We start from the raw sequence: 16703 nt of genomic DNA, 5'->3' as shown, positions 1-16703 counted from the left end.
CCCTTAGAGGTTTGAAGAGATATCCTTGTACCTCTTCCATCAAATGTCCCCTACTCTTTCCTCATAGCTCAACCTTGGCCCCATCCTCTGACCTTTCTTGGAGCTTCATAATTTCTAAGTTCATTAACTTTCCCTTGGCTTCCCTTTTTACCCACTTGACATTTATCATGCTAATTAGAGTAATGTAAATCCTTTAAGTCTTTTAATTTCCTTTGACAAGCCAGTTCAGGCACATTTGATTTAAACTCGACTGAAGTAGTTGATACAATCCCTTGAACAAAGGCTGTCATGGTTGCTTGATGTGCAGACTGTGGGTTGTTACTAATCCCAGAAATGTATTCAGAAGTAACCTTAAGTTGTTCTTTTCTCCAGGACATTCCTTTTTGTTTTGCCTAAAATTGTATTTTAGGAGGGCAAACATTTGTTATTGTATCTGTAAGTGCTGGCCTCTCCATCTAGTTCTTTACCTTCCACTGCTTTCAGGTCTTAGTCTCTCTATCCTTGAACATTACTATAAATGCTGGAGAAAGTTGTCTACAGTCAGCTTTCCCAGTGCATACAGCAATATTGTATCCCTTCCCATAAACAGTGTTTTTTTGGCCTGGTTCCAGCACCACAACTGCTCTCTGGACCTCACTGATGACGTTTTACAAAATAGAGACTCAGAGACATCATCCTTGTCCCTACTATCATTCAAAACACATCATCCAAAGCCTCCTTTAAAGACCTCATCAGGCAACATCTCAAGCAAAGTTGGCAGTGCCACGATTGCTCCCCCAGGCTAGTGAAAGCGGATAACATACATACTAAATCTAGAGCACTTGATAATAGTTTTCAGTCTTACTCACAAACACTGGCTAATCTACAATGTATGTACTGTACCTGTGTACTATGTATGCATTCTACCTATGTTCCAAATTTCAGCTGTATACCACAAATCTATTAATTACCTTTATTTTTAAAATTAATATTTTTTTGTTTGTTCTCTCCACTGTAACTGTTTGTGCTGCATACCACTGTAAAAACATGTCTCTTGTAATTTGTGTGTATACTGATCATGTCTAAATAACTAAATGTGTCTGTAATTTTTCTTTGTGGAGCTTTTCTCCCCCGGCCTCTGCTGAAAATGTAAAATAAAATAAAATCACAGTAGCCTTGTTTATTGACCCCAGTAAAGCTTTTTATATGACTGACCATTCTCTCCTTTCTAAAGCTTTCATCGAAGTTGGTGTCAGCAATACCTCCCTGCACTCGTTCCAAAGCATTTTGGAAAGCAGACACTTTTAAGGTTAAAATAGGCAAAGCAATTTTCAATGCAGTCCCAGATCTCAAAGGGATCCTTCAAGATTCTGTTATCTTCACCTCATGTTTTTCTATTTTCATAAAACTGTCCTCCCACATTCCCATTTTCTGTGCTTGTGACAGTCATCTGTAGATCTAAACCCCCTTGCTCATGGATTCACTCTCAACTGCAGATGTTCATCGTGTTTCACTGTTGCAGTCATTACACTTGGGTTATCCTGCTGGCAGGCTACCCGCAGTCAGCCTGAATTCCAAAGTCTTGGTCCGGCGTCTGTTGCGGTCGCCTCTTCCCTAATGTCAGTGCGCTAGGGGAATAAAAGATGCAGCCGACACCATTTTCTCCAGTCTTTCTTGCCGTGCGGTGACCGAAGCAAAAGCAGTTCGCAAGTGCCGGTCGGCTGACTCCTGAGATTATCGAAATTGAATTTCAGATCCGAAGTCTACTATAAAGCTAAGTACCCCATTGGGGAAACTTTTTTCTTGCTCCAGACCGATGTGAGAAAAAGTTAACAGTTGCATTTCTTGTGGGAAGCAAATACCTCATAAGGATTTTCACTCTTAATGTATTCCTTGCCTAGGCCCTGACCACGACGTTGCTAGTTGTCGGCTTTGTGCTAGATTTAACCAACACACTATTATGTCTGTATGATTTTGCTTTTCATTACTTTGGCCGAAGGTTTAACTACATAATGCCGTCGGAACAGCCGACGACCGGAGTTCATAAAAAGCTCAAGGAAAAAGAAAGGGACACGCATCCGAGGTCCAAAACCGACAGTGAAGCCTCTTCTAGGCCAGTCGCCGGTTCTCAGTGAGGTGCTTTCGCAGCCTCTGACACCCACTACCTCAGAGCCACAGGCCACCTCCGACTCCCACGTGGAGACAGCTAGGCCTCTGGATACTCCAGGTGTTGGGCCTTTGGAAACTAATCCCTCAGATGGGTCTGGAGCCGCTGAGCAGGCATCGGCTTCTGAGGGTGGTTTCAGACCTTCACAGCTTTATATCAAGCCAACTTCAGCATCAAAGACAAAGACAAAAACAGTTTTAAAGACAAGGAAACAAGTACAGCATTCTCCAGGATAGACTTCCATGCCTAAGAAACAGATGCTCAAAATGGCCGAGGACCTAATTATTTGATCAGGGGTTCCCATCCCCCTCCTGATAAGAGGCCTAGGCAAGACACTGAATATGATTCCTCTGATCAGGTTTCCAATTCCTCTGACTCCTCTTCAGAACAGGGATACTCTCTTCCTCCCTATGAGGATTCTGATGCTGAAGAATCTATTCCTTCAGCTTCTCCTCCTGAGGATTATTCATTTGGGGAAACCTTGCATACCATGAGGGAGCATTTCCACTGGGAGAGCCAAGATTATTCAGATTCTAAGAAAAGGCTCAGAGGCTTTCTTTTACTACCTCAGCACAGACATCTTGCTATTCCCCCTGTTCTAGACATTGTAGATGATGTTTTTTCAGAGTCCGGCCTGTCTCCCGACTCTTTACCTCCTGTTACCTGTTAAGCCAGACAGATACTACAGGGCTCCAGATTCTCATAAATTTCTATATAAAGCCCTGCTGCTGACCAAGAAACTATTTCACAGGGTCCCAAAGGGGTCAAAGCTGCTACTGCAAAAAACCCCTTTTCCCTCAGATAGATATTCTAGGGCACTGGACAGATGGGGGAAAAAGTTTGCATTTCTGGCTACCTTGGCTGTAAGGGCTTTAAATTGTCAGTTTCATATGCTTAAATATCAGCAATATTTAATGTCTCTGTTAAAACAGAAAATATTGACAAATTCTGAATGTGCTTAGAACAAGCAAATGCAGGATTTATTCCATGCAGCTGAACAAGTGGGAAAACCTACTTTGCAATGTGGTTATGATTCATGGAGGCCTCTTGCAGGGCCGCTGTAACAGGCTCAGTCATTAGAAGGCATGCTTGGTTAAAAGAACAGACTCTGCCTGATCATGTTAAAGCAAAATTATTGGATGCTCCATTACAGCATGAAACTTTGGTGTTAAGGCAGAAATGGTGTTGAAGAAAATGGAGGATGAAGCGAAATCTATGCAGACAGTGAAGGATTTCTTACAGGTGCAGCCACCCAGATTTAGCAGGAACTGGACTTCTAAGAATTGGTCCTTTCCCGTGTCAGACAGGCCACGAAGAGGCAGATATAGACGCCCTAGCGGCAGACAACAGCCCCAGGGCTCATACAGGCACAAACAGTGGGGTGCTTCTACCTCCAAAAGCGGAGAAGACAAATCACAGCCATGTAGGAAACAGTCCCCATGACCTCCCTCTGCCAATGCCAAGCATTTATCTTTTGGCAACATCCTTAGGGGGAAAGATAGCACTTTTCACAAAATTGGTACATGATTACCCAGGACAAATGGGTCTTAAATATAGTATCTCAGGGCTATAGGTTCCACTTTCACACCCTTCCAAAGGCAAAAGGTATGCCAGACCTGCCACACAGTCAATGGGCAGAGGCACAAAACCAAGTTTCATCCCTCATGGACATGAGGGCTATTCAGCCAGTGCCACAACAAGAGCAGGGACAAGGATTTTACTCAAGACTTTTCTTAGCACCAAGAAAGGACAAAGCATGGAGACTGATTCTGGACCTGTCTATTCTAAACACTTTTGTGGACGTTCCGAAATTCAATATGTTGACTCTGCAGCAGCTTCTGCCCATGCTGGGCAAAAAGGCTTGGCTTGTAACTTTCGACCTCAAAGAGGCATACCTGCATGTCCCAATCATACAATCTTGCAGAAGATACCTCGGATTCATAGCTGGCTCAAAGCACTGCCAATTCCCTGCACTGCCCTTTGGCTTCTCTACTGCGCCCAGGGTCTTCACAAAATACCTGGCACCAGTATTTGCATTTTGCAGACAGAGGAATTCAAATATATCCCTACTTATTCAAGCAGGGGCCAAAGACATTCTACTAAAGCATCTGGCATTTGTAAAGATTACTAATTTGCCTAGGGTACACAGTAAACAAAAAGAAATCAAAATTAGTACCCTCTCAAGAGATAATATTCCTGGGTGCAAGCTTAAGTACAACTGCCTAGATGGCTTATCTCACGCCAGACAAACAAAGGCATCTGACTTTTTACTTCGAAAACATGGCAACAAAGACCCAGTTATCTGCAAGAAAAATTCTGCAGGCTCTGGGCTACATGGCCTCCTGCATTCTGCTAATTCCATATGCAAGACTGCATGTGAGGAAACTACAATGGTACCTAAAGTGTTTGGACTCAACATTGCCACAGCCTGGAATCATTAATTTCCCTCATTCCTTGCCTGCAACAGGAGTTTCGATGGTGGGCACAGGCCTGTCACCACAACAAGGGACAGCCATTCACTTTACCCACAGCCAGGCAAACACTAACAACAGATGCATCAGATTATGCCTGGGGGGCCCACATGGCAGGAAAATCTATTCAGGGCACATGGCCTCCAAGCCAAAGGCATCTACACATCAATCAAAAAGTGATTCTAGCTGTACAAAATGCCCTGACAGCCTTCAAAGACCTACTTCATCCAGGACATCTGCTGATATAGACTGACAACACCACAGTCATGTGGTACATTAACAAGCAGGGGGCACACATTCCTACCCCCTCTGCAGACAAGCCATGATTTTGTGGGACACAGCATTGACTTACCCAAGTACACCTGCAAGCACAATTCCTGCCAGGAAAAACAAATGATCTGACGGACAAACTAAGCAGAAACCTCATGGCCCCTCACGAGTGGAAACTAGATCCACAAATCTTCGGCATGATAACAAGGAAATGGGGACGCCCAGACCTAGATCTTTTTGCCTCCCCTCACAACTGCCAACTTCAGAAATTCTGCACAAGGACTTATCACAAACAAGCATGGAAAGTGAATGCCCTGTCATTCAGCTGGAACAACCTTACAGTATATGCATTTCTTCCACTGCCTCTCCTCCCCAAGGTACTCCTAAAGGTCAGACAAGAGAAGCCACAAATGATAGTGATTGCCTCGCATTGGCCACGCCAACACTGGTACCCAATCCTAAGGAGCTTGTCGAAAAGCCCAGCCTGGACATTGCCTCCAATTCCTCATTTACTGACCCAACAAAACAATCGGATCCTGCACAGCTAACTCAGAACTCTAAATGTAGCTGCATGGCGGATACTGTAACCATTCAGAATACACCTCTCTCTAAAGCGGTTATGGATGTCATTTTGGAGGCCAGGAGGCCCAGCACCAGAAAATCTTATGTAAAAAAAAAAATGGAAGAGATTCTGTGTTTGGAACCAGACACAAGGAATTGACAAGCTTGTTCCAAATATTCCTCAGATTTTACAATGGCTAACTGAGATGCTGGACGAAGGCCTATCCTTCTCATCAATTAAGATCCATGCCTCTGTCATTTCAGCTCATTACAATACAGACCCACCTATTTTTTCATATCCATTGCTTAGGCAGTTCCTCAGGGTGGCCAAAAATATAAGACCTCCAAGGAGAGCACCAGTACCTGCATGGGACCTCAATTTTGTCTTGGAAAAACTCACAATGCCTCCTTTTGAGCCAGCCAATACAGCTGACATAAAATTTCTATCATGGAAAACAGCTGTGCTATAACTTCAGCAAGAAGAGTCTCAGAGTTACAGGCATTAATGGCTGTGGAACCTTTTATTATCTTCCATCCGGACAGGGTTTCTCTAAGGACAAACCCAACATTTATGCCTAAGGTAGTGTCCAGTGTGGCTGTTAACCAAACCATTCATTTGCCTACTTTTTACCCAAAACTGCAAAATAAAGGGGAGAGACTTCTGCATTCTTTGGACATACAAAGACAGCTATGCTTCTACTTGGACAAAACTAAAGCTTTCAGAAAGACTGGGCAACTTTTAGTGGCATATGCTGCAGGATCACAAGGAAAGGCTATCTCAAAGCAGACTATTTCAAAATGGATAGGACACTGCATTTGTTTCTGCTATTCACAACATGGCAAATCAGTGCCTAAGGGCATTAGACCACATTCTACCAGGGCAGCAGCCACCTCAGCAGCCTTCCTCAGAGGAGTACCAACCAAGGATATTTTGGAGGCTGCAACTTGGACTTCAATGCACACTTTTACTAAGCACTACCATTTGCCTCTTTACGCTAAATCCAGAGCAGGCTTTGCCACTGCAGTCTAGCTACTTCCAATTCTATTTAGACCCAGCCGCCCAACCTCAGCTTTGGGATTCAACCCAAGTGTAATGACTGCAACAGTGAAACACTATGAACATAGTACAGTTGTGCGCCTACCATAAATGTAGATGTTCAAGTGTATTCACTGTTGCAGTCCAGGTTACCCACCCACCATCCCCCTTTCTTTGCTGGGACTTATCTGTGCTTCTCTATCCTATACAACCTATGTGGTGTATTTGCTTGTAGATGAAGGTATTGTTTATTTTAGTGCATGCTTTTATTAGCAATGTTTTTTAGCCTACCCTTTTGGGGGCACCTGACATCTGGGGCAAGAAAAACTGAAGAAAATGGCATCTGCTGCATATTTTATACCCCTGGCGCACTGACATCAGGAAAGAGGCGACAGCAACCGACGCCGGACCAAGACTTTGGAATTCAGGCCGACTGCGGGTAGCCTGCTAGCAGGATAACCCAAGTGTAATGACTGCAACAGTGAATACACTCGAACATCTACATTTATGTTAGATACACAACTGTACTTTTCACATGCATGACATTCAGCATTGGCTAATCTACCACAAGCTACTTCTGAATCCCACTAAAACAAAATCTGTGATCTTTGGCTCCTCACAAAGACTATCCAAATGACCCAATATCCTTTCCATTTCCAACCTAAACATCAACATAATAGAAACCACATCCCTATTTAGATAGCTAAGCCTTTAGCTCAACCAGTACCTCATCTTCCACTGCTGTTTGGATGAAGCCATGTCTAAAGTAAAGACCCTTAGACACCCATCCTAATTGACCAGTCTCCTCTGTTAGTAGTCTTCAGGCCACTGGCTTGGAGATAGTATGAGGATCCATGCTTGTACGCCCATCTACATTACCTCAACATATACATGCTGAGGTCATGCATCAGACATATGACATAGGGAGGGTAAAGTTTTGTACCCTGGCCAGACTTCCGCACTGATAACCCATATATCAGGAATAACGCAACGGTGATCAGTAGGACACTGACTGTTGTGGTAGGTTCTTGCACAACTGTACTTTTAAGGATAAATCTTTTTCCTATTGTCTCCTGGTGGTCCGGGTCCCCAGTTTTTTGTAGAGGTGTCCCCCATTATATATATGTGAAGAAAAATGGTCTTAAGACCTGGCCCAGACCATTTTATTTTACCATCTTGACCATGCTTGTCTGTTGTCCGTTTCCAGGAAGAAGGATTTCATGCTGCTGCTAAGTTTTTCAGTCAGGTTTCAAAGTGAAATATGGTTCACCATTTAGGAGTAGTTCCCCATGCCAGACCATTTGTGCTGCTTCAGTGGTCCTTGACATTTGGATTTCTTTATGATTGGGTCATGATTCCAAGACTAGTTCTGAACAGTCATCTGCGTATTGTCCCTGCTAGAGGACAGAATTGAGGGCCCAGCTCCAGATAGTTAAGTGATTCCTTTGGAAATGTTGCTTTCCACCTTGTTTTGAAGAACCTTCTCTTTTGACTGACTTGGGCTTCATGTTAAAAGGCTTGCATTATTGTTAGACCTTTTGACCCAGTAGTGTTAGAGCCCATCTTTAAGAGAGGCTCCTTCTGTAGTAATGCCACCTCTCCCTTGGGTAAGTACTGCAAGCATGATGTCTTTTTGACCCCTTCAGGAATTTAGTTTCCCATGTTTCCACTTCAGTAAGTGTGATCATCTTGCACACCATGGGCCAGTTCTTTCTTGTTTCTTTATGGATACAAATGCTGGGTAGTGGGAAGGGGCTTTTAGTATTTGAATGGGTGCAGCATTCTCGGACAGTGTTTAAGGCAGCTGTGCTGATTGGTTAGACAAATTCATGGTTACTCTGCATGTCCCCAAAAAGTGCAGGACTTTTATTTGAATAATTTACTCATTTAGCACTTTGGCTATCATTTGGTGTGAGATTGCATGCCACTTTTAATATGGTCATGGCAATTCATTTTAGAAGTAGCTGCCATATGTGCTAGTTTATTATCTGTATCAGACTTGTTCTGTGTGGCCTCTGGTCTGCTTTTCTTCCGTTTACTAAGTATTTTAATTTGAAATGTCTCCCTGAATTGGACCTCTTATTAAACTGCTCCCATGTACTAAGTTTTTTGAGCTTCATTCTTGCATGTTCTTCCATCCTTTTAGTGTACTGCGTTGGATTCGGCTCATCTTAGGACCCATCAAAGAGTGGTCCTTGAAGTTAACTGTAATGATGTGAACTGTTCAGTGTGAGAGCTTTGATAGGTCAAAAGAACGCGCTTTCAGCGGAGGTCCGGGGAGAAAAGCTTTAACTGCAGACCATGATTTTCTGACCTATTGTTTCAGGCTCATGTAGAGAGAGAGAGAGAGAGACATCACAGCATTTAATCATATAAAAATATACAAAGTATAGGCATCTCAGTCATCACAGCATTTAGCTGTGCAAATATTCAATGTATATACACTGTTATACATTCTTGTGCTCCTAGACATAAGAAATGGGTACAATAAATTATTTTATAGTGAAGATGGTTGGCAGTTCCCAGTCACCTTTATTTTATTTCATTAGGGTTTTTAGGGTAGTGAGATATTGGACAGCTACTACATTGTTATAGAATAGGGAAAGTATTAAGGGGAAGAACTGGGAGTGTGGAACGTGGTGTTAGCCATCTCAAGTAGAGTTAGGAGAAAAGAAGTGGGTGAGAATTTTTGCTTGGAGTAGATCACACAGGAGAGAGAAAGCAGAAGTTTAATTATTCAGGAGTAGAGCATGAGCACGGCCATGAATTATTTAGATGTTTTAGTGAGGTTTTGAAAGCTTTCCGGCTAAGAACTGTTCTAGTTGATCGAGGGAGAGAATTCCAAACTTTTGCAACTAAGAATATAGGCTTTCTCCTGGAAGTTTAGAGGGCTTGGAAATAAAGATTTTTTTTCTTTGGACTTAAAGGTTCTGTTGTGGATGCAGGGTTTGACTATGTGGTTCAGTGCTGGGCAAGCTAAGGGTTTATAGATACTGTGTAAGGTTAAGAGCTGGACCTAATGGAGGTGGTTAGGGAGTGCTCACCATTGAAGTATATGTAATGCTGTACAATGATGTTTATGGGATTTTGAGTTGGCGACAAATTTGGCGACCTTGTTGTAACACTGCTCCATTTTGGATCTAATAGAGGACTGCAGGTTGGTAAGAATAGTGGTGCAGTTTAGTAGAGAGGGGAGCAGGAATGTTTTAGCAAGAGTGTTTTTTGTTGGTGTTCAGGAAGTGGTTGTATAGAGGATACCTAGTTCCTTATGAGTTGCGTTGGATGGAAATCTAACTTGTTGATTGTCGATGATTACTCCTAGCAGTTTCGTTTGTTGGACTATTTCACTGATGGTGTTGTCTGCAAATGTATTTTGAACTGGTTTATGCCAGTATGGTTATTTCTGGCAAGAAGAGGAGGAGTTTTTAGGGTTTAAGAATAGTTGGGAGATAGTGAGCCAGGTTTCAATGGTAATAAAGGTTTGTTCCATGATGGAGAGAAGTTGGGGAAGTGTAGGAGAGGTGCAGATGATAGTGGAATCTGCATATTGTATGAGTATTCCTGGGGATGAGGACATGTACAGGTTATTTATAAAGATTTTAGAGTAAAGGTCCAAGAACGGAGCCTTGTGGGGTACCAGTGGGATTGTGTAGAAAGGGAGCTACTGCATTAGACCATTTAACAGCTTGCTTTTGATTGACTTGGGTAACTTTTGAACCACTGTAGGATGGGAGGTGTAAATCCTAGGTTAGAGAGCCTGTTTAGGAGTATGGAATGAGTGTCTGTGTCATGTGCTTTTGATATGTCGAGAAATAGGGCTGATACAAAGCTACCTGCGTCCCTTGCTCTATTTACAAAGTCGGTGAAGGATAGAAGGGCTGTAGGTGTGCTATGGCCTGGGTGGAAACAGTGTTGCATGTGTGTGAGTAAATTGTGTTTCATTAAGTATTGCATTAGTTGTTGGGAAATACCCTTTTCCAGTATTTTAGAGATGGGAGATAGAATGGCTATGGGTCAGAAGTTAGTAAGCTCTCTAGAATTTCCCCCTTTGTGAATGGGAATAATATGAGACATTTTCCAAATGCTAGGAGCAAATGATTCTAAGATGGATCTGTTGATTAGGATACTTATTGGGTATGCAATGGAGTCGGCAGCTGAAGTTATCTGCAGAAGTAGAGCAAGGCTTAGGTCAGTTTGTCTAGTTTGTTAGCAGAGGTTATGCCAAATCACAATTGTTTTTTGGTTTGCATAAATATGCTTGCAAGTGTCTATGGAGTGAACTGGCCAGTGATGGAAATGAGTGGTTATGTAGAGGGCTTTTAGCATCACAGTGTTTGCCGTCATAAGCGCACTTGCATGTCAATTTCATGGGAACCTTCAGGGGGATAAAGATGCCAAATGCTGATTGGTGGAGAAAAGATCTTCACCAAGCAATACAGATCCAGTAAAGAAGAGGTGATGCAGTAAAAACCTGTCTCTTTTGCACTTTGAATTTATTGATCCAGGTATTTCATCCCCTGTAACTGCCAATCTTTGTATTCTGTTTCAGATCTACTACACCTGGAGGTACAAAACTTTTGGCTTCTGAAGTCTATGAAACCCTTCAGTCTTCCTGCAGTTCAGATTCAGAGTATTCAAATGAGTCCAATTCCAGAAGACGCAAAGCACAGTTTTTTCTTGGAGCAACAAACAAGCGTGCCAAAACAGTTGTGTTACACATAGAAGGCCTTGATGATCAGGTAAACTAAATTGGACTATTAGCTAGTGAACCAAATTTCTTGGCAGGCACATTTGGAGATATGCATACTTGTTATAGAAATACATTTTTTTGTTTTGTAATAAGCCAGATTATATCTGACAAGTATCCTTAATATCTTCCTTTGGGCAGTGCTGTGGAGTGGCTGACAGCTAGGATTTCATTCTCAAAACTTGCTTTAGCACAGTTTTTTCCTAATATCTCCAGACCTCCACAGTGATGGAGTCACAGTTTCCCTGCTGATGTGCTGTGGTGTCTGTAAGCTATGTTAGACGCATTTGCATGGCCCCATGCTCCGTTTCTTTCTTGCTGCTCACACAACTTCCTGATATGTTTTAAGGAAGTTTTCACATTTCTGCATCCCTGGAAAAATGCATAGCTAGCCATTATAGATTTGCTGCATGACCTCTCTCAACCCGTTTTGGATGTCTGTGTCTGACTAGCTTTCTGTCCTACTTGAGTATGAAAGGGCATGTATGCAGTATTGTTCAAAGTGACAGAGCTTCACTGTTGCTACTAATCACTAATGAAGGGAAAAATGGCCTTTGTTTACTGCAAGCAGTGTGAAACAATTTTAGTGATAGTCTGGGCAGGAGTGGCTCTCTAGCAATGCCATTCAGGAGTCAAAAAAGAGAAGAGGGTTAAATATGAGGAGTTCAGATTTCCGCCTTCAGATGGTTACCTCAGTTTCACAATTTCCACTCCTTTGCAGTCTGCAAACTTTTTGCCTAGTTTAGTTTCAAACTCATGTTTTTTTGTTAATGGTGGACAGGAGATATGAAATGAGAGGCAGTCAGTCTCCATTTCCCTCTCTGTGATCACTCTTGGAAGTTATTCTAGGAGACTGACATCCCAAATTATGTATTTGAGGGCATAGCTGGCTAGTTTTTTTCCCAGAGCAGGCTTTTAAGCTCCAGTAGTGCAGGCTCTCCATTTCCCAGAGTCTGCTTTTTGTCCTTCCCCAGGATTGAAGTAGAGTATATTTCTTTTCCTTCCCCAGGACTGAAGACTTGCCAGTGGCAGTGAAACAAGCAGAAGACATCTCATCCTACTGAGTCTAGATATTTCCAGCATATTAAACCAGCATTTGTTGCATACTTGGTGAGAAATGATTGAGCTAGTGAGTGAATGCACCATTAGGGAATGTCCCTGATGCAAGTCCTCTTATTCACTATGCCAGGTTCAGATAATGCTTCTCATGAGCTAGTGCTTTATCACCCATCCATTTCTAACTCATACCTACAGTGCAAAAGCAATGCAGACCCATCCCACAGGGTTTGGCAAGGTGAGTATGTCTTGTAATCTCTGATTCTTCCTGACCAGAGGAATCTGATAACTCTGGTCTCTGTCATAGGCCTATAGTAGATAATGATGATTCTTTTAACAGCCCCACCAGATTATGCTTTTTTGGCAAAATGATCATGCTGATGATGTCTTCTGTAAGCTGCTCTGTTCTTTCTCCTGAGAAGGTATATCAGTATCTTGGGGGGGGGAAAGGTGAGCCCCTAAGATATGCCTTCACTGGAGGCTATCCTGAAGGATAACACCACATTTAATTACTTTTTTTGTAGGTTAGTGCATCCACCTGCTGGTTTGTCAGCTTTCAGATGGGCAGATGTGTTAGCCACCAGCTGAGTGGCATGTTACAGGTATTGGAACTTTCACCTGGCTGTAGAGTGGTGAACAGTCTTTACTAATCAGTTAGTAGTTCTTTCAGCCAAACCTGTAACAGATCCTGATGACATATGCTTTGCTTTTGTCATGTGGAACTCGCATAGTCTGTCGCACTATCCAGGCACTGCTGTATGTTCAACATTTAGATCACTGTTGCATTAGCCAAAGCTGTATGGTTTATATCCTAAAGATATGACCACCAGCCAGCTTGAGGGCACTTCCACCCATCCTAACTGCTGTGAGGATTGAGAAGAGTTGCTTAAAAATAGAGGTTAAGGTGCCAAAATCTTCAGTGCTTTCTTGCTGCTGTGCTCCCTCTGCGAACTTCATGGAACTGTTGGCTAGTGATCCTTCAAGGATGGGCAGACAAGTACCCTACTGGGGAAAACCTTCCACTTCACCATGTTTCTGAGGAAAAAGAAACACTTTTTCTTTGAATTTGTATAGTTTGTGAAGAATTGCTTTTCTTTTGGACTGTCTTGTTTTGTAAAGAGATTTTTACTTGGGGGCGGGGGGGTGCTTTTGTAACAAAAGCTGTACACCAGTAAATATTTCCATACTGGATCGGTCAAGGCCCGGGTTAATGACTGCCACCAGTACTGTTAGCCAACAGAGTGCTGACGGAAATTGGGCTACTGTTGGCCGAAGGAGGAGAAGAGGCGGAAGGCATGGCCGAAGGCAGGAAAAGAAGAACAAGGCTAGGGCTGTGGTAGTGAGGGTCGGAACTTTGAATGTTGGCAGTATGACTGGTATAGGGAGAGAGCTAGCTGATATGATGGACAGAAGGAGGGTTGGTATATTGTGTGCAAGAGACCAGATGGAAGGGGAGTAAGGCTAGGTGTATCGGAGGTGGGCTCAAATTGTTTTATCATGGTGTGGATGGGAGAAGAAATGGCATAGGAGTTATCCTGAAGGAACAGTATGCTAAGAGTGTTTTGGAGGTGAAAAGAGTGATGGATAGAGTGATGTTTATGAAGATGGAAATTGATGCTTTAATGATGAATGATGTTAGTGCATATGTTCCACAAGTTGGGTGTGCGATGGATGAGAAAGAAAAATTTTTGCTTTAATGAGAAAAATTTTGGAGCGAGTTGGATGAAGTGGTGATGACTGTACCCAAGGATGAGAGAGTGGGGATTGGAGCAAATGTCAATGGGCATGTTGGTGAAGGGAACAGAGGGGATGAGGAAGTGGTGGGGTAGGTATGGTGTTAAAGGAATGCAGAAGGTCAGATGGTAGTGGATTTTGCAAAAAGGATGGACATGGCTGTGGTGAATACGTATTTTAACAAGAGGGAGGAGCATAGGGTGACATACAAGAGTGGAGAAAGATGCACAAAGGTGGATTATATCTTATGTAGGAGGGCCAGTTTGAAGGAGATTGGAGACTGTAATGTGGTGACCGGGGAAAGTGTAGATGTTCATCGTGCTATGCTGCTGCAGTCATCACACTTGGGTTATCCTGCCGTCAGGTGGTCCCGTAGTCGGCCTGAATTCCAAAGCCTTGGTCCGGCGTCGGTTGTCATCGCTTCTTCCCTGACGTCAGTGTGGCAGGGGTATAATAGGCAGCCGACGCCATTTTCCCCAGTCTTTCTTGCCGCACGGTGCCCGAAGCAGAAGCGGTTCGCAAGTGCCGGTCGGCCAGCTCCTGAGATTTTCGAACAGAATTTCAGCCAAAGTCTTCTATAAAGCTAAGTACCCCATTGAGGAAACTTTTCTTGCCTCAGACACTTTTCTTGCCTCAGACCGATGTCAGACAAAGTTAATAATTGTATTTCTTGTGGGAAGCAAATACCTCTTGAGGATTTTCATTCTTACTGTATTCCTTGCCTAGGCCCAGAACACGACGTTTCTGGTTGTCAGTTTTGCGCTAGGTTCAATAAACGTACCAGTAAGCGTCGGGCTGATACCGCCCGACATTATTTTGGCAGAAAATTCAACTACATCATGTTGTCGGAACCTACAACTGCTATTTTTAAAAAACGCAAGGATAAGGACAGGCAGCCTAGACCAGATTCCGAGGTCTCTGTTAGGCCTGCCGCCGATCTCCGGTATTCAGTGAGGCTCCTACGCAGCCCCTGACTACCGCAGATTTAGAAAACACGACTACCTCTCAGTCAGGAACTACTGGTCCTCTGGAGTCGGTTACTCCTCAAATCGCAGACGCCAGCACTGGCGACATTCCGGAGCCTATGGACAGGCGTTTAGTTTCAGAAGGTGTCTTTAAACCGACGACTCTCTCTGTTAAGTCATATGCTAAGCTACCAAAGGTTAAGAAACCGGGTCCACAGACCCCCCACTCAGGCCCCTATGCCTGAAAAACAGATGCTCAAAATGGCGGAGGACCTCATTACCCTTATCAGAGGTTCTCAGCCCCCTCCTGACAAAAAGCCTAGACTGGAGGAGGATTTACCTCCCTCTGATCAGGAATCCATTTCCTCTGCAGATTCTGAGGAACAGGATTACCCCTTTCCTCTCTATGAAGACTCAGATGCTGAGGAGTCTATTCCCTCTGTTTCCCCACCTGAAGACTTTTCTTTTGGGGGAACCCTGCACACCATGAGAGAGCATTTCCATTGGGAAGGACAGGACTACTCTGACTCCAAGAAAAGACTCCGTGAGTTTCTTCTTCTACCTCAGCATAGACCCCTAGCTATCCCTCCTGTTTTAGATATTCTGGATGATGTCTACACTGAATCTAGTCTAAATCCAGATTCCTTACCTCCTGCTCCACCTAAACCAGACAGATACTATCGAGTCCCTGACTCTCTCAAGTTTTTATATAAAAGCCTTGCTGCAGACCCAGAAACAATTTCCCAGGGTCCCAAAGGGGTGAAGGCCTCTACTGCTAAGAATCCACTACCTGCGGAAAGAGATTCCAGAGAATTAGAAAGATGGGGGGAAAAGTGTATACCTCTTCCACTTTGGCCATGAGGGCATTAAACTGCCAATTCCCCATGATTAAATACCAGCAGTACTTGCTTACTCAGTTAAAACAGAAAATGATTCCTCAAACAGATCAACTAGATTTCAAAGGGATGCAAGATTTATTGCATGCAGTAGAACAAGTGGGAAAACATTCCTTACAGTGTGGCTTTGATTCTTTAGAGGCCTCATGTAGAGCAGCGGTCACTGGGTCTGTAATACGCAGACATGCTTGGCTAAAAGAGCAAACCTTACCAGAACATGTCAAGGCAAAGTTACTGGATGCTCCACTGCAAAAGGATGCATTATTTGGTGTCAAAGCAGAGGAAGTTTTAAAGAAAATGGAAGAAAAGGCAAAATCAATGCAAACTGTTAAAGATTTTTTACAGGTACAACCTCCTCGCTTCAGTAGAAACTGGCCATCAAAAAACTGGTCCTTTCCTTCTTCAGACAGACCCCAAAGGGGCAGGTACAGACGCCCTAGGGGCAGAGGGCAGCCACAAGGTACCTACAGGCCTAGACAATGGCAAACAACTCAGAGGGGGAGACAACGGATCTCAACCCCTCAGAAAACAAACTCAATGACTTTCCTCTTCGCCTGGCAAGCAAAATTGCACAGGCAGCACCTCTAGGAGGAAAACTGGCTCTTTTTCCACAAAATTGACACATCATCACAAAGGACAAATGGGTCCTGGATATTATTACCCGAGGCTACAGATTTCATTTTCACACCTTACCACGGATGAGAGGCATGCCAAATCTGTCAACAAATCAATGGGCAGAGGCACAAAAGCAAATTTCAGCTCTCATGAACATGAAAGCAATTCAAAAGGTACCTGCAATTAAGCAAGGTCAAGGATTTAAC

General features: G+C 43.4%; 1 protein-coding gene across 2 annotated transcripts in view; it reads left to right on the top strand.

Annotated features, from left to right (window-relative positions):
* Nucleotides 1-16703, top strand: part of ARMC1 (armadillo repeat containing 1) — a 767982-nt gene that overhangs the window by 567886 nt on the left and 183393 nt on the right. For both annotated transcript variants that reach the window (XM_044065455.1, XM_044065454.1), the window contains exon 4: nt 11034-11223. In XM_044065455.1, coding sequence (XP_043921390.1) covers nt 11034-11223 — 190 coding nt within the window. The remainder of the gene's footprint in view (nt 1-11033; nt 11224-16703) is intronic.

The sequence above is a fragment of the Protopterus annectens genome, chromosome 3.part0 (assembly GCF_019279795.1).
Source record: "Protopterus annectens isolate FY-2018-M chromosome 3.part0, PAN1.0, whole genome shotgun sequence".
Classification (NCBI taxonomy): Eukaryota; Metazoa; Chordata; order Ceratodontiformes; family Protopteridae; genus Protopterus; species Protopterus annectens.
This window is presented reverse-complemented; position numbering and strand designations above follow the sequence as displayed.